The sequence below is a fragment of the Rana temporaria genome, chromosome 12, assembly GCF_905171775.1.
Source record: "Rana temporaria chromosome 12, aRanTem1.1, whole genome shotgun sequence".
NCBI lineage: Eukaryota > Metazoa > Chordata > Amphibia > Anura > Ranidae > Rana > Rana temporaria.
Window position 1 is genome coordinate 109339086 of NC_053500.1, and position 24492 is coordinate 109363577.

The following is a 24492-nucleotide window of genomic DNA, read 5'->3' on the forward strand; positions in this document are numbered from 1 at the left end:
AGTGATGATTGACTTTCTACAACTTTCTCCCATCTCCTGACTGCATCTCTGGACCTCAGCCACAGTGATCTTTGGGTTCTTATTTACCTCTCTCACCAAGGCTCTGTCTTATATAGACAGGTGTGTGGCTTTCCTAATCAAATCCAATCAGTATAATCAAACACAGCTGGACTCAAATGAAGGTGTAGAACCATCTCATGGACGATCAGAAGAAACGGACAGCACTTGAGTTAAATATACAAGTGTCACAGCAAAGGGTCTGAATACTTAGGACCATGTGATATTTCAGATTTTCTTTTTTAATAAATCGGCAAAAATGTCAACAATTCTGTGTTTTTCTATATGGGTGTGTGTACATTAATAAGAAAAAAAATGAACTTAAATGATTTTAGCAAATGGCTGCACTATAACAGAGTGAAAAATTTAAGGGGGTCTGAATACTTTCTCTCTATATATATATATATATATATATATATATATATATATATACACACACACACACACGCACACACTGGGGGTCGAAGGTTTGGGCACCCCAGGTAAAAATTAGTAATAATGTGCATAACAAAGCCAAGGAAAGATGGAAAAATCTCCAAAAGGCATCAAATTACAGATTAGACATTTTTATAATATGTAAAAAAAAAAGTTAGATTTTATTTCCATCATTTACACTTTCTAAATCACAGAAAACAAAAAAATGGTGTCTGCAAAAGTTTGGGCACCCTGCAGAGTTAATATCTTGTACTGCCCCCTTTGGCAAGTATCACAGCTTGTAAACGCTTTTTGTAGCCAGCCAAGAGTCTTTCAATTCTTGTTTGAGGTATCTTTGCCCGTTCTTCCTTACAAATGTCTTCCAGTTCCTTGAGATTTCTGGGCTGTCTGTCACACACTGCTCTTTTAAGGTCTATCCATAGATTTTCAATTATGTTGAGGTCAGGAGATTGTGAAGGCCATGGCAAAACCTTCAGTTTATGCCTCTTGATGTAATCCCCTGTGGATTTTGAGGTGTGTTTAGGATCATTATCCATTTGTAGAAGCCATCCTCTCTTTAACTTCAGCTTTTTCACAGATGGCATCAAGTTACCATCCAAAATGTGCTATAATTTTATTGAATCCATTTTTCCTTCTACTTGTGAAATGTTCCCTGTGCCACTGGCTGCAATACACCCCCCATGCGTAACAGTTGGACAGAGGTTCTTTTCATTAAATTCTGTGCCCTTTCTTCTCCAAATGTACCTTTGCTCATTCCGGCCAAAAAGTTCTGTGGATCGATGAGGTTAAAATAGAACTTGTTTCCAAAATGCATCAGGCTTGTCTATATGTTCATTTGCAAAGTTCAAACGCTGATTTTTGTGGTGAGGACGTAGAAGGTTTTCTTCTGATGACTCTTCCATGAAGACCATATTTGTACAAGTATCTCTTTATAGTGGAATAGTGTACCACAACTCCAGTGTCTGCCAGATCTTTCTGGAGGGATTGTGCAGTCAAACGTGGGTTTTGAATTGCTTTTCTCACAATCCTGCGAGCTGTTCTGTCTGATATTTTTCTTGGTCTTCCAGATCTTGCTTTAACTTCCACTGTTCCTGATGACTGCCATTTCTTAATTACATTCCCAACAGAGGATATTGACATCTGAAACGCTTTGCCATCTTCTTATAGCCTTCTCCAGCTTTGTTAGCGTCAACTATTTTCAGTTTCAGTTTTCTAGACAACTGCTTACAAGAACATGTGGTGCTGATTGTTGGGGCAAGGTCAGATGAGTTTGGGCATTTAAAACCTTTGGGATTGACATCACCTGGTCTTCCCAGACGCTGATTGAGAACAATCCATGACACTGGCAGGTCTCAGCTTTGCAAAGAGGGCAGTGCATGCTATAAATTCTGCAATTTTGAAAGTGTAAATGATGGAAATAAAATCTAACTTTTTTTGACATATTATAAGAATGTCTAATCTGTAATTTGATGCCTTTGAGATTTCTTTCCATCTTTCCTTGGCTTCGTTATGCACATTAATACAAATTTTTACCTGGGGTGCCCAAACTTTCAATCCCCACTGTATATATTTTATCTTCAAACATTCATGTGTCATCATATATATATATATATATTTTTTTTTTTTACTTTCTATATGCATATATTATGAGCACACACCTCAGCTATGGGTGCCAAGATTCGAACAGTGTATGGCCCTGCCTCAGGAATGAATTAAGCTGTGGTTTGCGTACGTACTAAGAGGAGCTAGCACAAACGTACCTGGGCAGTAACACAGTGAAACCACTCGAAACAGGAGAAAGATGATTTGTAGTACAACAAAAAGAGATACCAATGCAGTATGCTATAAACATTTATATGCTATGTTGAGTGAATAGTGCATTCCACTTAATTGAAGTGTGGCAGTTCCATGTGTATAACGTCTGTGTAGATGTATATGCAGTTTGTATCAGTGACTTTGGCAACACAAAGGGTACTCTTGATTGGAAATTGGGCTAGCGATAGGTGGGGCATAGCACCCTATGTAGAATATTTGTGAAGTGTCAGGACAGGCAATAATTACCAACAATAATGAGGGGTACACAAAATTGCTGTTTTATAGTTCTAAAAAAAACAAAAAAAAAACAGAAACATAATCTCACTACAGATCAATAAGAATGGCAACCTATAGATGTGTCTTAGAATTTGTGAAACGAGCCTTATGATTACTTGGATCATCTTCAATGCTTTGTATTTATAGCCCCAACATATCCCATGATCTCACATTGCACATATCCAGGGTGACCATTTCCTGTAAACTGATCACAAGGCTCCTAATACGCTTTATAGCACAGCACACCATCTTCCAACAGCCAAATACAAACAAAACCGCAGTTTATTAAGTTTTAAGAAGCTTTAACATTTTCAAAGCGTCTTTTGGTGCAAGTCATTAACAAACACATTCTAGGAGAGAAAAAAAACAAAACAAAAAAAAAACATAAGCCACAACATTTTCTTGTCCTTAAATTTTAGTTTCCAACATAATAAAAACAAAATAAAAAAACACACACCACAAAAACACATTTTATTCAATAGCATATTTGGAGAGATGCCTGTGTCCTTCAATATCATATATATATATTCTTTATATATATATTTATAGAAATCTTTTCACATGGAAGAAATGTTCATATGTTGACTGCACACAGACCTCTCCCCCATTCAGCAAGAAGTATCATACAAGGCTCTATGAGCATCTGAAGGTGTCAAACCATGTACTCTCCTGAAGGGGGAATTGCTGTGAAGTGGCATTTTTGCATTCATTTTTTTATTTATTTATTTTTTTTACTCCTCACACTACATGACAAAGTGCTATTTAACATCTCTCGTGTCAGGAGGCAATCTAACAGCAAAGTTGTAGGTCGGTGTTTTTAATTCCATTCCCTGGCAGGTGACAATAATGCTCATCTTCAAAAAAAGAAGAACAGTTTTGATAATATGTAACAGATTAAAAGAAGCTCATTTATGATGGACATACACGCAACACAATATCTATTCCAAATCAAAACTTCTAAAGGGATACAAGAGGCAATTGGCGATTTATTTATTCAAGAAACCATTTTTTTTGCTTTTCAATAAACACATTCGACCTCCATGGAAATTCAATTTAAACCAAACGGCCTTTATTGCGTCTCGCAATCTTTTTTTAAACGGAAAAAAAATTAAAAAACCTAAACAATCAAGTCTGCGATTGTTGCCAACATTGTCGTGTTTCTGTAAAGAGATCCGGAACATGAGCACTGTCAGCAGCCACCAAGGACTGGAGGAACACTCTTGTAGAATACTCTGCCAGGGAAATGGATAGCTTTACAACACCTGCTCTTAGTAGAGTAGAGCATGGGGGGGGGGGGGGGTCATCTAGTTTACTGTTCTTCCTAAAGAATTCCTGCAGACGTTTGCAGGTTACAGAGGGACTGCAGGTTGACGTCACATTTTCGCATTTGCTCCTACACAATGCACAGCCCCTGGTGTGCTCACATCTTGCTGCCTGCCCTGTACAGTAGAACATGAGTATTACAAATTAACCCTTTTTTTTTGCAGCTAAAGAGTTTAAAGGGCAAAAATTTAAGCAGAATTGTTTTCTTTTTTTCTCTCTTTTTTTTTGTTTTATATATCTTTGGGACAATTTTGCATCCAAAAGAAGTGAATGAAAACAACATTCTTCACAGAAAGAAACTTCATCAGTCTCTACTCTTATTGTGTTTGTAAACCATTTAGAACTGTTCCTCCATCTGGCGTGCAAAAAAGAGAAAAGCCAAAAAAAAAAGGAAAAAAAAAAAAAAAAAAACGCACAGCTATGTGCTAGAAGTATCAGCAACATAATGCACATGTGTTACTGGTCACTCAGACAGCCAAGAAGTTAAAAAAAAATAAAAATAACAAAACACAAAACCAATGACCCACTTGGGGTGCCCAAATATTAAGGATTGTCCCAGTGCCTGTAACAGACAAATTCTAACTCTGAAGATGAAAGAGGGGCTTTGCCCTCCCATGTCACAGTCTGTTTTCCTGCCCAACCAAGGGCAGTGTATGGCAGACAGAGGTAGCATTATGAAATAACACATAAAATATTATTGATTAAAAGACCCCTCCCCGCAACACACAGAAACTGGAGTTCAAATACACAGGTCGTACTGTCTGAAGTAATTCCCCCTGTCTGCTTTGCCAGAAGAGCGAGAAAAGGGCATTCTATAGCTGTAAAAGAAAAAAAAAATGATAATTCTCGTTTCAAAAACCAAATAAACCACAGCGAATTGTAGCTCCTGTCTCAGACTTGGCTTGTGCATAGATCAGGATCCAAAAAAAGAAAATAAAAATTTGCTCCAGTACCTCAATGGATTGAGGCCCAGCTGGTACTGAAGGCATTTAAAACCATCCCTGCTGCAACAACCCACAAGGCAGAACAATTCATGGGCCATTCTAGCAGAGAGGTCCGACACCAGCTGAAGCATAGATCCAACCCACACAATAAAACTTCAATACCTATCCCCCCTTTCAAGTCTATCCTGCCCTCTTATTTCCGTAAGACCAGGATGCACCCCCAAAGAGTCAAGAAGGAACAGGAAATATGCAAATTCTTTGAAGTTACAGGCGATGATGTCTGTCTGAACAATGTTTATCCCATGAGCTTGCGGGAAGGTATCTTGTTCTATTTTATTTCCTTAACAGAGACCCAGGAAAATCACGGTTTGTGTTTCAACATAAAGCAATATTTTTTTTTGTTTTTTTTTTGTATAACATATAAAGCACTCTTGAAACATTTCAAGTCCATTATTTGGTAAATATGTAACTGCTACAAACAGGAATTGTTTGTCTTCCTCTGTTACGTTTTCAGTTCTTCCCCCTTAAGTTTTCAGTGCCTGGATAATCTCTTTTCAGTTTATTTTTTTATTTTATTTTTTCATTTTTCATAAAAATACAATGAAATGGTTGTGTGGCGTTCTACTCCTCTGGAAATGTCAAATTTTCCTGAGAAAGATATCCACGATGTGCAAGATTGTGACAAAAAAAAAAAGAAAAAAATATTTTTTAATTTTCGCTCATCGATGAAAAGAAATGTTTGACAAAAATGTAAAATATAAAAAAAAAAAAGAAAAAAAAAATTTAAATGTTGCACAACAATGGCTAAAGTTCTTTAATAAAACACTGGTACTTTCCCCGAGGTGTAAAGGAATTTCTATTTAAAATTTGAAAATAGATTTTTTTTTTTTTATTTCGATGGAAGTTTTTTTTTCAGTTTTTTATAGTTTTGCTGTTTTTTTTTTTTTCTTTTTTTACTTTTTCATTTTACTTATTTTTGGAGAAAAGCAGAAAAACAGAAGATTTCGAAATAAAAAGTTTTGTAAACAGGTTAGAGCCAAGACTGGCATCTGCTATTAGATGCAGTTCAAAACCTGCATAAGATGCAGTGTTGCTTTATGGGTTCTGCTTGTGGCGACTGCCCAGCTTTTATAGTCCATGAGCTACAGCAAGCTACCACAAATAGATGAAAGTCTCCAGTAATATTCATTACTTCCCAATGATGAATCAATGGAAAGGTAGACAAACATTTGTAAGTTTTTTTTTTTTTTTTTTTCTTCAGACATAAGCACAAGGTTAATGTTTTTTTTTTTTTTCTTCACAAATAAGTCCTTGAGTAAACATAGATACGTGTTAGCACTTCCTCTTTTCATACATTTCTTTCAATTTTCTATTCAGTTGGGTTAACTGCAAGGTCTGGATGAGGAGTTAAAATTTCAGTGCAAAGTTAAAAAGAGGACAAAAATGTAGTAAAAAGGAAGTAAGGTACTTTAAAGTAAGAGAAATGTCTTGTTTCTGTGTATGTGCACACAGGGATGGATTTTAGATGGTTGTAAAGGCATAAAGGAGTTTTTAGAAAAAGGAAAGACTTGTTTCGGTATTCATTTTTCTGTGCACCCATTTTTCATCATTCTGCCTCTTCCCTATGGATACAATTTGATGTGTCTCTCTGCAATTGCATAAATCTTGGACAATCAGGGTTTGATACGAGCCGAATTCCCGAAAAAAAGAAAGAAATCCCATTATATGGTGTAGATCTGCTGTTCGAGTATATCCAACAGCTGATATGATTCTTCCGAGTGTTTTGCAGGGATCCAGATACTTAGAATAGATAGCAAAAAAAAAAGAAGAAGGTGGAACGATGACAGGAGCAGAGGCTCTGGAAAAAAGTTATGTGCATAGGCAGATCCATGGGGTAATCAAACTAGAGCCATCCTTCCTTCATTTCTGTATCAATACTAATCCACCTAAGTGCGTATACAGAACTTCCGGAATACGCAGAGCTTGCCGCTGCTCCCCATTTGATGGGCTCTGTCCGATGTGCATACAAGTCCAAGGCTTATTTCAAAATAGGCTTTTTTGTTACTCCCATCCCCTATTCCCCTTGCCCCCAAACTAACCCTCTTCATTCCTGTCAAATGAAAGTGCCCTTGCGTTCTAGTCCCAGCAGAAGCAGCGTTGATCATTTTTTTTTATTTTTCTTTTTTTTTTTTAACTCTTTGAACACTTTAAAAACATAAAAAAACAGCTTGACCACATCTACTAAGTGACTCTTCGCCTCTCTCCTCAACCCTTCCTTTCCCATCCCTCCCACAATCCCATACTGTTACTTGAAACAGTTCTCAAGGGTGCAGTAGGGAGGATGACCAGGAAAAGATACTGCATGGAGAGAAGACACGGGGCCTGAAGAAGTTGAATTCCTCACAGATCATGGACTGGAAAGATTGGATATTATTTGTCTTGAAGTTTTTCATTTAGTGCTGATGATTAATTTATAGGACCAATGTCCAATTTTCTTTCACATGGATTCCCCGCTCAGCAAATCTCCTGGTAACAGAGTATTGAGAGGTGTTGGACTGCGAATCATTCTGGCATCATCTGATCCAGGTGGGCCCCACAAGCTGCTGGAATACTGTGGGACGCCTCCCCACAGAAGATCATTGCCTCCCTTGGCACTCAAACAAGAAGGATTCCAGTGAGCAGCATCATTGCGAACCATGGTGTGTGAGCCTCCGTTGCCACCCATCCGAGGCTGACTATTCCCAGTGTTAGACTGCCAACTGGAAGTGGGGGGCATAGACTGCCCTTGTGCCAAGAAACGGTTTACTTCTTCTTCGCCAGCGAATTCTGCCAGAATAGTAGTGTTACCCAGGACACACCTATACAAAATGAAAAATAAGAGTAAGCAAATCATAAAAAGCAATTTATACAGTCTGATTAAATATCAATTAATGAATACATGATTTCTTGGCATATAACACTCACTTTTTTACCCTGAAAATAGATGGTAAACTGTGCCTGTGTGTTATACGCAGGGGGCTGTGGAAAGTTTTTTCCCTGAAACTTCCATCTTAAAGTTAGGGTGCGTGTTATACGTCGATAAATACGGTAATTAATAAGCTGAGGTGCATTGTAATGAAAATGGACAACCACAGATGCCATTTTTCAAAGGAAAATATATAGAAGAGTGACTGCCTAAGGTGCCTACTTATTATGTCAATATAAAGATGTTAATTGAGTAAAAATTGACAAGAGTAAAATATAAGTCCCACCCCCCACAAGAAAAATGCATAATGATTCACTAGGCAAGAGAAATATAGAAATTGCAATGAATGAGATGCGTAGATATAATAAACAACAACTTACATATGTAGAGACTTCTGTGCCTTGGCAGCCTCCTCCTTTGAGCTGTACCTAACCACCGCATTGCCTTGAGTAAGGTTCAGATGGAATGTTATCAGCGGACCATGCTGAAGACACAGCGTTCTCAAGGTGGAGCCATCAATCTGTTGAATACAGGTCAGAATAAAAACATTTCAATACATGAATGAGAAAAGTGACTGAATGGAGGGGGAGGGAATTCTAATGGAGCTACATTGCAAGTTAAAAATGGATCCTAAAGCAGAAACTTGGGCTAAACAATTATTGTCCATATACAAGAGCCATGATGTTTATTCCTACTTGAATCTGTCTTCTTTTGTGTAGCAAGAAGCAACTCCTGAACTTTTCCTCCGAGGAGGAGTTTCCTGTAATGACAGGTCACCACTCTCTTCATGTGCAGATCGACCGATCTTGTATTAATACAGCCTACCCCCCCCACCTGTAGTTTCACTCATCCACCCACAGTTCTGTTCTTTTTACAAGCTATGTGCTGCACAATAACACGGTTGGTACTTTTACTAGGTAATTTCTTTGTCTGTCTGCCAAGACATTTAGCACACAAAGGGGATTTATATCATTAGTAGTTACTGAAGCTGTTTAGGACATTTTTTGACTTTAGGTATGCCTGAGTTTCATGCTGTCAAGCGAAAAAAAAAAAAAAAAAAAGCTACCAAGAGCAACCAAATACTTACCTGTTATCTATAGTGGTCTCCCCTCTGGGATAGTCTGGCCTACTGCTTTCCAGCTACCTATGCCTTTCCACAACAGCCAAGGGACAGGTACGTAAATTTCCTCTTCTGGCTCTCCCCCCTCCGCTGCCTTCTGGGACCTGTGTGTGTCCCAGAAGATGAAGGGACCATTCAGAAAGCGCATGCATTTGCAATAGGAAACAGGCTGTGAAGCCTAAGGGTCCAGTGCCGGTTTTCCTTAGTTACAATTGCGGTGCCTGTATCCCATCCGATGGACGGATCAGCCTTGAGGGGGCCGACATCGCGGGCTCCCTGGACAGGTAAGTGTTCTTAGCAAGTTCTTAAAAGTCAGCAGCTAAAGCGTTTGTAGCTGCTGACTTAAAAAAAAAAAATGAGGGTGGAACTCCACTTTAAGAAGCTAGGCTCTCCCCATTGATATTCATATAAACCAGTCCAATTGGTTTAGGAGCTAAGCAGAAGAACAGAAGGTATGGGGAGAAGCTTGGCATTTTTGAACAGACATGGGAGAGACAAAGAACAGAGTTGGTTTGGAACAAAGGATGAAGACGTGCTGGAAACTGGAGGGCTGTGGAGCAGTTTTGAGTTGGAATCTTGAGCAAAGAACCATGAAGATTCCATCTTAATTTTATCTCCATCATAAGAAGTTGAGTAACTGTTTAATTGACTTATTGCATACATATTTTACATGCATTTTTTTGTTGGAAACGATAATTGGCTTGTGCATGTTGTAGGCATATTTTGTACTGTGTGTCCCCAAAAAGAAGCCCATGTCTTATATCAATTTTGGCAACAAAAGGCACAGTACGGCTCATTTTTGGGGTAGGTCGTATGCCACAGTGAATCTGTGCTTTTCCCATGCTCCTTACCCACAAGACACATACTCACCTTCCCTTTGGTCCTTGCTCCTTTGATTTCGTTTCTGGGAGTGAAGAGTAACACCTAATATTTCTGGGTATGAGGGAGCATGTGACTTAGCCCGCTCCCTTCAGTGTGACTAGCCACTGGTCTCTCAGGTACAAAGTGGGCAGATGATGGTGGGACAGTCATTCGCTCGGTGTAAGCCCCAATTGCCAGCTTGGAATTTACACAGAGCTGCTGGCAGGATTGACAGGGTAGTGAAGGGAAGGCAAGTAAAAGCTTGTGCTGTGATCCATATTTAGGTGAAACTGTGGCTTTGACCTGTATAGAAAAAGCACATGTTCACTTTAAAAAAGGTATATTCTACAAAATTCCCACTACCTGTGGAGTGAGGTTACGCAGGACCAGCCAGCTACTTGTTCTTCCTGAACTGTCTGTGCTCCAGGTGGAACCTGAAAAGATAGCGTACAGCCGTAAGAACCCAGGGAAATAGAATATTAGAATTTTAAAAAGGTAGCCAAATTTGAGATACCTTGGTGGCATTTTTATACAAGTAGTAAGAAATACATAGTCATACCTGTTGAATAGGAGCTAGTCCAGCCCAGCTGATTTGAGCCCCAGGCAGAGGAGGGTTTGGCATTGGTTAGCCCAGGTGGTGGCCTGGTTGGGGCTGTAGTGTTTCTTGGTACCTTCCACAACTCGTGAGACAACGATGCTTGAGTGTGGGAGATAGGGCTGGATGACCAATTGGACTTTATATCAGACAGTTTAGCTAAAAATGCAGAGAGAAATTAAAACGAGTATTAAAAGTAGTATATACAACCTTATATGAAATAAAAGCCCTATGCTAAACCAGCCAATATGGTTTCAGTTTAGAATACTTTACCTGGGAATACGGATACGACTATTCAATGTATCCAGTTTACACACACAAGTCCGGAAAAACTTTGAAGCACATTATTGGTATTACATACCAATAATGGTCAAAGGTGCCATTCTGTCCTCCGTGTATGAGAATCTTTTCATTTTGCCACTTTAATTTGTTGTTTAATAGCCAGTTCACGCCACATGCAATCCAGTGCATTTTTTTTACTGCATCAAAAACGCATGGAAATTAGGTTATATGGTTTTCAATGGCATAGTTCACACCAGTGCTTGCAGTTGCAGTGCATTCCAGAAAAAGTAATTAGAACATGCTGCATTTTTCCTGCATTGGACTGTACTTGAATGCACCAGAACCCACCAAAAACACACTGGAACACAACATGTCCTTATTTAAGGTTAAGAAGAGAAAGGTGTTAAAAATGCATTGGACTGCACCAAAAATGTGCATGCAGAAAAGCATCAGGAACGCATCCGGACTGCGTTTCTATGGTTTGAACTGGCCCTAAAAATTGCAAAATGAGCTAGGCTAATAAAATCAACAATTGATAAACCTCTCATGTCACCCAGAGTTATGAAACTTGGAATTACAGTAATGTTGAAAAAGATAAAGAAAACAGAAATATCTGGTCTTAATCTGGTTACCTCCACTTTTGAGCAGATAACGATTGACATCCTGGATTGTGGTATTAATGGTAGGCCCAGTAGGAACACTTCCTGGGGTCACATCAGGATCATTCTCGGGGTCAATGTTTTGCAGTCCTTTCCAAGGCACTCCTGGGTGAAACTCTAAGTCGGGTACATAAAAATGAGTCAATCAACCCGGAAGGGTCAGTTTTCATTATATAATGAGCGATAAAGAAGAAAAAAAAAAAAAAAAAAAAGAAGAAGAAGGACACCCACCAAAACACCAGGTGAAAGTAAATCATACAAACCATTACTAAAAATACATCAAGAAAACACTAACCAGGAGGCCAGTTGATACTGGATCCATTGGAGATTTTGTCGTTCTCAGTTTTGGCACGTGACCAGCTGTCGGGAACGGGAGGACTTGTTGGCGAGTCACTGTTTTGGAGAAGATCGTACCGATTGTAGGAGTCATCCATATTGGGCTTTGCAGGAGGGCCAATGCCAAGACCTCCAGGATGAGCATCTGCAGCAAAATACATGTAAATCAATGTAAAAAAAAAAAAAAAAAGGAAGAGGGGCATATAAAAACTGCTGAAAATTTATAGCAGTATGATGTGAAAAAGACATTGACAAAGCTGGAATGGATGGGGCAGAGTAAAATGATGTTATAAAGAAGAATAAAAAAAATGAACTCTAATCATTAAGTGCTGGCAGATAGGGTGCATACACAGGAGAAATAACTTTAAACTCCTAAGGGTACAAATGATGACTTACTTGACTTGCCAGGACTGTGATCAAGAGAAGCAGAATTTGCCAGGCTTTCCATGGAGTTGGGATGGGTCCACTGTGGCAGACGAGACTGAGACTGGGATGTATCCTTCACTGACAAACCCCCAGCCATGTCCATGCTGCTTACATTCATAGCATGATTTATTCCAGGACCTGTACGGAAAGGATGTATACAGTTATGCTTTAAAAACTACAAAGTACATACTTTTTCCTATTTTATGTATTAAAATAAAGGGTGAGTTGCTTGGCAATGCTGAGATATGGTGCACACAGTTTTTGAATCCAATTTCTAAGCAGTCACATCTTCCTCTTCAATGCAACGTTTATATATTCAGTTAGTGCAGAAAAAAATGGTTCAGATTAAAATGAAAATATTGTCCAATTGGATAAAGACTGAGAATAACTGGGATTTGTTTTTTACTAATATTCTATTAGATCCCAATGTAGATTTCATGGCACGCCAACTTCGGAACGGGAACTTAAATGAAAGAAAACCTGCGACGGGAAAATTGCATGGGTTAACATTGCGGACCACAGTTTTTGGCAATGCTTGTTTTGCCAGTGCACATGGTGTCCAAGCATGCTTAACAGGAGCTCTGACTGATTTTACTTTTACAGAGAATTCAAGATTCAGGTGAAAGCAGTGGTAGAGAGATAAACTTGTACTACGTGTACTAAATATAAAGTGTGAAGTTATTGCTTTGTAATGCTTTGGAGAAAGAAAGGGCAGGAAGATGTCCCAAATAAGGTGAAGAGAAACCACCTTAGGTACAAAGGAGGCCCAAAGACTCAAAACCACCTTGTATTGATTAAGATCAAGGAAGGGTTGTTTACAAGATAAGGCTACCCGTTTTGAGACACATCGTTGATGTGATCACCATGAGAAATACTTCCCTATGAGTGAGGTTGGCAAAAGGGAACATACTGAAAAGGCTGAAAAGGAAGACTTCTGTGGAGTTCACAGGCCCAAATTAGGGCAAAACATGTGCAGGAATGAAGAGAGTAATGTAGGCCAACCTTTGAACAAAGGCCCTTACCAGAGAATGAGCAGCCACGGGTCTCTCTGAGGGAGAGCCCGATCTCTTAGAACTTAGAAACAAACAGCCAAGCCAGTGACATTGAAGCAGGATGGTAGACCAGTCTGGAAGACAGTAGGTTGGGACAGCCTGGAAGTGCCCCCACCACAGTACCAAGCCCTTCTGGGCCAATTTGGTGCAGCAAAAATCATCGGAATGCCCTCCATTGTGAATCCATTGCAATGGCCTTTGAATAACAACCTGGTCACAAACTTATCCCTATTGTTGAGGCAGGGTGGCAATAGATCTACAGGTGAAACTCGAAAAATTAGAATATCGTGCAAGAGTTCATTTATTTCACTAATGCAACTTAAAAGGTGAAACCAATATAGAGATAGACTCATAACATGCAAAGCTAGATAGTTCAAGCTGTGATTTGTCATAATTGTGATGATTATGGCTTACAGCTCAAGAAAACCCCAAATCCACAATCTCAGAAAGTTAGAATATTGTGAAAAGGTGCAATATTCTAGGCTCAAAGTGTCCCACTCTAATCAGATAATTAAGCCATAACACCTGCAAAGGGTTCCAGAGCCTTTAAATGGTCTCTCAGTCTGGTTCAGTATGAATCACAATCATGGGAAGACTGCTGACCTGACAGTTGTGCAGAAAACCATCATTGACACCCTCCATAAGGAGGGAAAGCCTCAAAAAAGGTAACTGCAAAAGAAGTTGGATGTTCCCAAAGTGCTGTATCAAAGCACATTCATAGAAAGTTATGTGGAAGGGAAAAGCGTGGAAAAAAAGGTGCACAAGCAACATGGATGACCGCAGCCTGGAGAGGATTTTTAGGAAAAGGCCATCCAAAAAAGTGTTGGGGACTATCACAAGGAGTGGACTGAGTCTGGAGTCAGTGCATCAAGAGCCACCACACACAGACGGATCCTGGATATGGGCTTCAAATGTCGTATTCCTCTTGTCAAGCCACCCCTGAACAACAATGTCAGAAACATCTTACCTGGGCCAAAGAAAAAAAATACCTGGTCTGTTGCTCAGTAGTCCAAAGTCCTGTTTTCTGATGAGAGCAAATTTTGCATCTCATTTGGAAACCAAGGACCCAGAGTATGGAGGAAGAATGGAGAGGCACACACTGCAAGATGAAGTCCAGTGTGAAGTTTCCACAGTCTGTGTTAATTTGGGGAGCCATGTTATCGGCTGGTGTTGGTCCACTGTGCTTCATTAAGTCCACGGTCAACGCCGCCGTCTACCAGGAGATTTTGGTGCACTTCATGCTTCCTTCCGGAGACGAGCTCTATGGGGATGAGGACTTAATTTTCCAGCAGGACTTGGCACCTGCCCACACTGCCAAAAGCACCAAAACCTGGTTCAATGACCGTGCGATTACTGTGCTTGATTGGCCAACAAACTCGCCTGACCTGAACCCCATAGAGAATCTATGGGGCATTGCAAAGAGAAAGATGAGAGACATGAGACCAAACAATGCAGAAGAGCTGAAGGCCGCTATTGAAGCATCCTGGTCTTTCATAACACCTCGGCAGTACCACAGGCTTCCATGCCACGCCACATTGAGGCAGTAATTGCTGCAAAAAGGGCCCAAACCAAGTAACGAGTACATATGCATGCTTCTACTTTTTAGCGGTCCGATATTGTTCTGTGTACAATCCTTGTTTTATTGATTGCACGTAATATTCTAATTTTCTGAGATTGTGGATTTGGGGTTTTCATGAGCTGTAAGCCATAATCATCACAATTATGACAAATCACAGCTTGAACTATCTTGCTTTGCATGTAATGAGTCTTGAAATATCTTGCTTTGCATGTAATGAGTCTATCTCATATATTAGTTTCACCTTTTAAGGTGCATTAGTGAAAGAAATAAACTTATGCACGATATTCAAATTTTTTGAGTTTTACATGTACATCCGACATCCCCCCAAGTGTGGTTGATGCTCTTGAAAACATTGGGGTGAACAGACCATATCCTCTTGTCTAGATGTTGACAACTGAGGAATTCCACCTGCCAATTATCTAGTCTGGGAAAGTGAACAAGGCTGGAATGTGTCTTCTGGCACAGGCCAGAATTGGGTCCACTTTCTGAAGGGGTGTGCGATTTCTGGTGCCGCCTTGATTGATATACTGTAAGACATAGCTAGGGTGTTGTGTGACTGAGCCATCATCAGTCGCCCCTGAAGCTGGTTGGTTAATGACCCTTTAACTTGAAAGCATTAAATAGCTGTGTGGATTCCCTCAACAGCCACATCCCTTGGGCCAGTTTTGTCCCTAGTACTGCTCCTAAGCCCAACAGGCTTGCATCTTTCATGAGAAACTGCCAGTGAAAAGTTTTCTGATTCCAGCACAGGGCTGGTCAGCCACTAGGTCAGAGAAAGCCTGGCCTAGGAACACAGGCACATGGATCGGTCCAGAGTGAGGAAGTTTGTTTCATGCAGTCAGTACACTGAACTGCAGATATGTAAAACAAGGGGCAATATCCGTGCTAAGATGATAATCAACTAATAACATACAAGCAACTGACATAAATATAGTGATTGCAATATAAATTAAATAAAACAAAGTCCAAATGCAGCGCTGAGCGTAGGCGATAAAATGAGGAGATGGTGGGCATAGATGGACGTAGGGATGAAACACCTCGCACCAACGTCAAAGCGTAATGAAACATACAACACCGTGCTGACAAATATATCTTCTTACCAGAGGTCAGATAAAATCAAGCATTGGGGTATATGCCACAACCAATAACTCCTGCAAGCAGCATCATCATCATCAGCTTTCACATAGGAAGCAGAAAATGAGCTCTAAGAGATAAGGATACTCTGCAAATTCCCAATAGCCAGCAGTGGAACAGCATCAGACTCCAGTACCAGTAATCAATAGAAGCGATATGTGCCATATAAGAAAACAATCCTCAATTTATTAAAAATAAAGGGGGTACCACAAACTAAAGATGGATACAAACATGTAAATCAAAAAAAGACCGCGATAGTGGTGTGGTAGCGTCCTCACATCACCTGATGCATTTCAGCCTATTGGCTATCATCAAAGAAGGTCAATAGGCTGAGATGCACCAGGTGATGTGAGGAAGTTACCACACTACTATCACAGTCCTTTTTAATTTACATGCTTGTATTGATCTTTCGGCTGCGAGTACCCCCTTATTGTTAATAAATTGTGGATTGGTTTTACGGATTTCACTATGTGCCTCCTTGTTTTCTTATATGGCACATGTCGCTTCTCTTGATTGCTACTGGAGTCTGAGGCTGTTCCACTGCTGGCTATTGGGAATCTGCAGAGGATCCTTATATATATCCTGGAGCTTCCATTCTGCTTCCTATGTGAAAGCTGATGATGATGCTGCCTGCAGGAGTTATTGGATGTGGCATATACCCCAATGCTTGCCTTTAACTGAACTGCAGATGCCTGGAGTGAAATTAGCAGAAATCTCCATAAGAGAATCCATCATGAAGCCCAGTATCCTCATGCAAAATTGGACCGATGAAAGCTTTTTGGAGCCCAAAATCTAGGCATGGCCCTGGAAGGTCAATACCTATTCCTGGGGAAGAAACACCAGGCCTTAGGCCATGTCTAAGACTAGGCTCAGATAGTCAATTAGAGAGTTGGATCCAACAGATTTCTAACGGTTAAGGATTCACCTGAAGCGCTGAAGTGTCTATCATCCGCTGGATATTGGCCACCAGGGGCTGGACTGAGTGATCTTTCAGGAGGATATCGTCCAGATATCCAAGAACATGGATTCCCTGAAAGCACAGAAGAAGAAGGATTGGCGCAAGCTCTTTGGTGAAAACTTGGGGGGCCGTGGACAGGCCACAAACTTGAAGTTCTACTGGAAAATCGCAGGAAACACAAATGTTGGTGAAAAATGTAAACGCACAATACGCATCTTTGATATCTATCGATGACAGAAATTCTCATTGTTGCAATTATAGATGGGTAAATTCCAGCTGAATCTTTTGGACCTGCAAGAAGGTTGAGAACCTTCAGGTCTAGGGTGGGGTGAATGCCCTATTATCATAAACTGTTTTAAAATAAAATGCCTGAATTTTTTTATTTTATCTAATATTCAAGCCTATACCCCTGAGACACCATGTCCCGGACTGAAGATTCAAAATGCCCTGAGCCCAGGTTGGACAGAAAAAAGGGCAATTGACGTCCCCCAACTTGCATAAGTGTGGGTGCCCCTTCGCTGCTTATCACTTTGGGGCTGAGCATAGAGCGGAATTAGGATTAAGAACATACTAGCTAAGAGCAATTTGGTGGAGTAGGGACATTAATTGATGCATTTGAGTGCAATTTGGTTGTTTTAATCTTTGTATAAATGTCTTAAACTATATTCCACTATTGGGGGTTTTCTTTTATGTTTTTTTTGTGATCTGGAGAATATGGACAATTGGAGTAATATGTGTGGAGAGATATTTGGAAGGTTTGCTTGGAAAAAGGACATGCCATTTGAGACTCGATTACGCTTAAAGTTACCGTATTTATCGGCGTATAACACGCACCTTAACTTTACGAGGGAAGTTTCAGGAAAAAACTTTCCACAGCCCCCTTCGTATAACACGCAGGCACAGATTACCCTCTATTTGCAGGGTAAAAAAGTGAGCGTTATACGCCAATAAATACAGTATATATTTCTGGTGGGTTATTTTGGCACATACCGTGTGGAAGGCAATTGTTGCAGTGTTTTATTTTGCCTTGGAGAACAGAAGATTAACGGTTTCTGGGAGGTGTGTTTTTACTGCGGTGAATTATAAAGTTACAATTACGGTACTTGTTTTTCACTTTTGTTAATTTTTTCATTTTACTGAAGACTCTTTAAAAATGGACATCTTTTTTTTTAAATTGGACTTTACTCACTAATCATGTTTATGTTAGGCCTCTTTCACACGGGGCGGATCAGGAATGATCCGCCCCGTGCACCTCCGCTTGCTCAGCGGGTATCGCTCCGTTGATCCCCGCTGAGCCAGCGGATGACAGGGTGGTCCCCGCGCACTGTGCAGAGACCGCCTGTCTTTTCTCCGCTCCCCCCTATGGGGGAATCGGATGAACACGGACCGTATGTCTGTGTTCACCCGATCCGCCAGACGGATGGAAAAGTAGGTTTTTCCTCCGTCACGGATCGGATGTCAGCGGGCAGGTCACTGGTGACATCCGCGGCTCCATAGAGGAGCACAGAGCGCCCGTATAGGTCCGCAAAAGAAAACCTGACAGGCGGACCTGTACGGACGCTCAAATGTGAAAGAGCCCTTACAGATTTATGTTATGGTTTAAAAATGTAAAACCGGCAATTTTTTTCCATATCAAGCTCAAAACATTAGATCATCTGTGCTAAAGGAAAAAAAAAATGGGAAAATAAATAAAATTGCACTGGCCATAGCAACCAGATTCCAGAAGTTATTTATATCGCTATAATTCAGTAACGTTTATTAAAAATACCATGGTTATTATTAAAAGCAAGTTTTACTAGACAGCTTAGAACATACCAATTGGGTAAGGAGAGTAAGTATTTGAAGACTGCTGTTCTTTGGTGTGCAGGTCAGCCAGGCTTGGACCTGGGTTATGGGGTGAGAAGCTGTCCAGAGCTGACTTGCCTGCAGAAGGATGCATTGGTGGATGTTGAGGGGCAGTCTGTTGCTTCAAAAGCAGAGCCTGGGCCAGCTGGCGCTGATGTTGCTGTATCTGCTGCTGCATGTTATTGATTGTACGTGCAACCTGCAGGAGGGGAGAAAAAAAAAAGCAGAAATGTTGGAATTCTGACAGACTGTTTTAAGGGTAGTTTAGAGCTGAACGTCAGGCAAATATAATAGACAGAAATTATTGCATCTCTGAAATGATTACATCACTCGGTTTAGGCCGATATTTTTGTTAAAAAAAAAAAAAAAAATATGTATTGATTGGTTTGTGCAAAAGTTATAGGGCCAGATTCACGTAGAATCGCGGCGGCGTATCGTAGATACGTTACACCGCCGCAAGTTTTCATCGCAAGTGCCTGATTCACAAAGCACTTGCGATGAAAACTACGCCCGCGGCCTCCGGCGCAAGGCGGGCCAATTCAAATGGGCGTGTGCCATTTAAATTAGGCGCACTCCCGCGCCGGACCTACTGCGCATGCTCCGTTTCCTAACTCCCGACGTGCTTTGCGCGCCTTGACGTGATTTTTTCGAACGGCGCCGTGCGTAGCGTACTTCCGTATTCCCGGATGTGTTACGCAAACGACGTTAAATTTTAAATTTCGACGCGGGAACGACGGCCATACTTTAGACAGCAATACGATTGCTGACTAAAGTTAGGGCACCCAAAACGACAACTAAATTTGCGACAGGAAACTAGACTAGCGGCGACGTAGCGAACGCGAAAATCCGTCGGGGATCCGCCGTAACTGCTAATTTGCATACCCGACGCTGGTTTACGACGCGAACTCCCCCCAGCGGCGGCCGCGGTATTGCATCCCAAGATCCGACAGTGTAAAACAATTACACCTGTCGGATCTTATGGATATCTATGCGTCTATGAATCAGTCGCATAGATAGAAACAGAGATACAACGGCGTATCAGGAGAAACACCGTCGTATCTCTTTGGTGAATCTGGCCCATAGCGCCTACAAAATAGGGGATAGATTTATGATTTTTTTTTATTTTTTTTACTAGTGATGGCGACGACCTGCGATTTTTTTTTGTCAGGCCTGCGATATTGCGGCGGACGTATCGGACACTTTTGACACAATTTTGGGACCATTCACATTTATACAGCGATCAGTGCTATAAAAATGCACCAATTACTGTATAAATTAAATGTTTTAAATATCTGCCTGGTGTTCAGAATAAAAATGTTTTAATAGGTGTGTGTGGTAAAAACACTATATAGGTTATATAAATATAAACAGCAAAATGTCTGGAGTAACAGATTCTAGAATTTTTTTTAGGCAGAATAAAAAAAAAAAAAAAAAAAAAAAGAAAGATTTGTGCCTAAAAAAAACAATATTAATTTTATCGGCTTCTACAGATTGCTTCCTCTGCTTTCTTATAGATAGGTAACTAATTATTGTAAACTGTCAAATAATCCACAAAAAGAAAAAATGTGCACTGTACCAGAATTATAAAAAAAAAAAAAAAAAAAAAAAAAATTACATTTAAAAAAAAAAAAAAAAAAAACAGGAAATATCACACATGCTTTTCATGTGCTCATATAATTTTAGATACCCAATCTTTATATTACATAAAGGCATACAAGACATTTCACATACAGAGTAAGTGCATTTGCCAGACTATCGCACATTACACATGGCAATCTACATTAACACTTGAGTATGGACAGAGCTGTGTATGTCAGATAAGCAGGTTTGACCTACTTGCTGCTCCTGTTGCCTCATGGGTCCGGAAACATTACGCTGAGCCTGTAACATCTGCTGCTGGAGTTGTAAACGCTGATACGCCTGCAGGTGTGAGTAGAAGTGGGTCAGACAGACTCAAGACAATGAAACCAATAAAACGAGACTGCACCAATATGTAACAAGTCATAAACTGGGCAATGAAAACATTTAACTGGCCGTTTAACATTAACCACTTAAGGACCTTAGCTGTTTTTCAGATTTGGCGTTTACAAGACTAAAAAGATTTTTTTTTGCTAGAAAATTACTTAAAACCCCCAAACATTATATATTTTTTTCCTAACACCCTAGAGAATAAAATGGCGGTCATTGCAATACTTTTTGTTACGCCGTTTTTGCGCAGCGGTCTTACAAGCGCACATTTTTGTGGAAAAAATGCACTTTTTTGAATAAAAAAATAAAAATAAGACAACGGTAAAGTTAGCCCAATTTTTATTATATATTGCGAAAGATAATGTTACGCCAAGTAAAATGATACCCAACATGTCACGCTTCAAAATTGCACACGCTCGCGAAATGGCGTTGATTTCCTTGTGAGCCAATAGAATGACAGGTCTGCAGGAGACCTGCATGGCACCAGCGATCTGTTGATTGCTGGTGCAATGCTCTACAGGCTCCTGCAACAAATTCTATAGGTTGCATCTTTTGAGCTACAGAGGAGGTCTAGGGCTAGAATTATTACTCTCGCTCCAACGATCGCGGTGATACCTCACTTGTGTGGTTTGAACACCGTTTTCATATGCGGGCGCTAATCACGTATGCGTTCGCTTCAGCGCGTGACCTCGTCGGGACGGGGTGCTTTAAAAAAAAAATGTTTTTTGTTTTATTTTATTTGTTTTATTAATGTTTACACTGAAAATAAAAATAAAAATGGATCACTTTTATTCATATTACAAGGAATGTAAACATCCCTTGTAATAGAAAAAAGCATGACAGGTCCTCTTAAAGTGGAAGTAAACCCTCCTATCATTTTCAGCCAAGGAAGCTGCCATCTTGGCCTCTGTTCAATCTTCAACTGCCATGATGCTGCATATGTGATCAGTTATGACACCAGCCATTGGATGGTGTGACAGTTTGGTTGAGAGCACAGCCAATGAGACGGTTAGCATTTCCGGCATGCCGGGAATGTAACTGTCTTTGGAAACTATTAAAATCATTGGGTTTACTTCCGCTTTAAATATGAGATCTGGGGTCAAAAAGACCTAAGATCTCATATTTAGACTTAAATGCAAAAAAAAAAAAATTGTCATTTGAAAAAATGACAAGAAAATATTGCTTTAAGAAGCATGGGCGGAAGGGACGTTTTGACGTCACTTCTGCTATGCTATGGGGACGGGTGGGGACCATCTTGCGCTCACTCGCATCCACAGCAAGCAGGAGAGAGGACCCGATCGCCTCCGCCGCTACCGGCGGCTCCGGTAAGCGGCGGAGGGTGCAGGAGGCCCTCTCCCACCGATAATGGTGATCTTGCGGTGAATCCGCCACGGAGACCACCGTTATCGTTTACAGGGCCACTCAAGGAAAAGATGGATATCTCGGTTGTGGCAGCAGCTGCTGTCGTTAAGAACAGGACGTATATATACATGAGCGGGTCCTTAAGTGGGTAATATCATTGCTTAAAATGGTTTACCTAAAATACAATAATTATTTTTTACCCATATAATTGCAATAATGATAACCAGTTTAGCTGGAAGGCTACAGAGGCTCATCAATTGATATGATCTAATGCGAGAAGGGAATCTGCTGTCGACACAACCAAACAATTTCATTCGTTTCCATAACATTCCAGCTTTATCTGAAGCATCATTTCACATATCCAAAACGGGAGAAATTGGAATATTATGATAGTTGCTACTTACCAACTGCAGCTGATAGAGCTGGTTCAACATGGTCATATGCTGAGGATTAATTGGCGAGGTTAATAGTGCAGGGTTGAGACCAATGTTTTTTGCTGCAAATTGCAAAAGCTGTGCTTGAACCTACAATAGAGCAAGAAACCACAAGTGTATTACTGTCCAAACATAATCAAAATGTTAATTGGTTATATTAAAAAGAGACTTGATAAAAGACCTCACATAACCACATGCTGCCCAGGTTATTAAATTAGGTGGCGTACTGAGGGGGGTGCGGTTCACACCAAAAGCTGACTCTCTAGGGTTGCTATGGCAGCCACAGCACCCCCAGAGAGTTGCCACCCGCTGCTCTCGACAGTGGCAGTCCTTAGTCACGGGAATTCTTCCTCCCTGTTCTGGTCATATGACAGAGCCCAGGAGAGGAATGCCACTGCATCTGGTCTGGTGAGGGAGGCGAGACTGCACTGAGAAGTCTGTACTTTGGGGGGGGAGGGGGGCATGTCTGCTGGGGAAAGGGGGCATTTGTATTAAGGGGTTTTTACTCGGGAGGGATGTCTGGACTGAAGGATCTGTGCTGTGTGCAAGTGTGGGAAGGGGATGTTGAGGGAGATCTGTACTGGTAAAGGGGGGAATTTTTCAGATGTACTCTGTAAAGTGGTTTGAGCATTATGGATGGCTGACCCCTGCACTCTGTGCAACATGCACTCCTGACATCTGCATATGCACCCCAGAGCATTGTACTCTCTGCGATATGTACTCCTGGACCCTGTGCTCTGAAGTATGCACTCCTGACCTCTGCATATGCACCCCAGAGCACTGCGCACCCAGGGATTTGCAGTTCTGGACCCAGTTTCCTCTGCAATATGCACTCCTGACCCCTGCACTCTCTGCATCCTGCACCCCAGAGCATTGCACTCTCTGTGATATGCAGTCCTGGACCCTGTGCTCTGAAGTATGAACTCCTGACCTCTGCATTATGCACCCTACTTATTTGCAGGCCCATACCGGCCACGAGTGTTGTGCTGCGAGGCTTTCTACCTTTGATAACTGCCTACCTGTTTTTTTTTTTTAAACATTTTATTGGAACTTGGTCCTAGTTCATTCTCATTTTTATTTTCACTTTTATTTATTTTTTACAATTTTTGTAACTTTTGCTTTGTGTACACACCAGCATATGCGGCGGTACTGCTAATAAAATCAACCCCTGTTATTGAACATACTACCCTATGAGAGGTTTTTTTTTCCCCCTGGAGGAACCCGGACACCTAAGAGGACCGGTATTACCTGGACCAGAGAACTCGCTTGGAAAATCCGGAAAGGCGAGGAACCGAGCCGTTAGGATATTATTCCTTTATATGCACTTTACCCCTGCAGGGGTGAGTGCCTCTGGTGAGTGGGGACCCAGGAGGGGGAGCACCGGAACCACTGCGAGAACTCACATAGTTGCAGACTGTGATTATTCACTTTGATTGGATGCACTTGGTCACGAACATTTTTTGATTTATTATATATGGACTATTAACCTTATGATTTTCTAAACTGGACTAACTATCTGGCATTTTTTGCATATAATTTTTATATAATTTTTATCTTTTCTCACTTTTTGGATTCGTCACTCTTGCACTGCCGGCTCTGACCGTTAGCGGTCAAGCCGTTGCTTATTGTTCATATTGTTACATTTATTCAATGTCTGTTTTTTTACACTATATATTGCACTGGTATTTATGTAATGTATCCGCAATTATATTGAAACACTTGTGACTATTAGTCTAATCTATCTCATACCATCACTGGTACACACTAATCTCACACAGCTCTAATTTTGAGCATTTTATTAAGGCACTTTTATTTTATCTCATTTTTAGACCCATCAGCTACCAGCTCTAATTGGGTCAGATAAAAGTCACCCATGTACTAATTTCCCGGTACTCACAGCCTCCATTTGAGACAGCGCCACCACCCCCACACCTCCTTTACTCTTTTCTGTGTCCTCTAGGGGATCACATATCGGGGGGGCTGCAGTCATATTATTAATAGTATTATTTTTATTATTTGGTTTATTCACTCATTATATCGCACTCACTCCTTACCCCCACCACTGC

At 40.7% G+C, this 24492-nt stretch overlaps 1 protein-coding gene across 7 annotated transcripts in view; it reads right to left on the reverse strand.

Moving 5' to 3' along the window:
- Positions 1 to 2847: 2847 nt before the first annotated feature.
- The window catches only part of TNRC6C (trinucleotide repeat containing adaptor 6C), a 146505-nt gene continuing 124860 nt past the window's right edge, over positions 2848 to 24492 (reverse strand). For 5 of the 7 annotated variants that reach the window (XM_040330136.1, XM_040330141.1, XM_040330139.1 and 2 more), the window contains 11 exons: positions 22397 to 22516; positions 20499 to 20582; positions 18633 to 18861; positions 16785 to 16889; positions 12065 to 12232; positions 11628 to 11813; positions 11306 to 11449; positions 10356 to 10550; positions 10160 to 10230; positions 8196 to 8335; positions 2848 to 7708 (listed from right to left, as the gene is read on the reverse strand). In XM_040330136.1, the coding sequence (XP_040186070.1) occupies positions 7348 to 7708; positions 8196 to 8335; positions 10160 to 10230; positions 10356 to 10550; positions 11306 to 11449; positions 11628 to 11813; positions 12065 to 12232; positions 16785 to 16889; positions 18633 to 18861; positions 20499 to 20582; positions 22397 to 22516 (1803 nt within the window). In that variant the 3' untranslated portion in view covers positions 2848 to 7347. The remainder of the gene's footprint in view (positions 7709 to 8195; positions 8336 to 10159; positions 10231 to 10355; positions 10551 to 11305; positions 11450 to 11627; positions 11814 to 12064; positions 12233 to 16784; positions 16890 to 18632; positions 18862 to 20498; positions 20583 to 22396; positions 22517 to 24492) is intronic. The other 2 variants (XM_040330138.1, XM_040330137.1) reach the window with 1 other exon arrangement.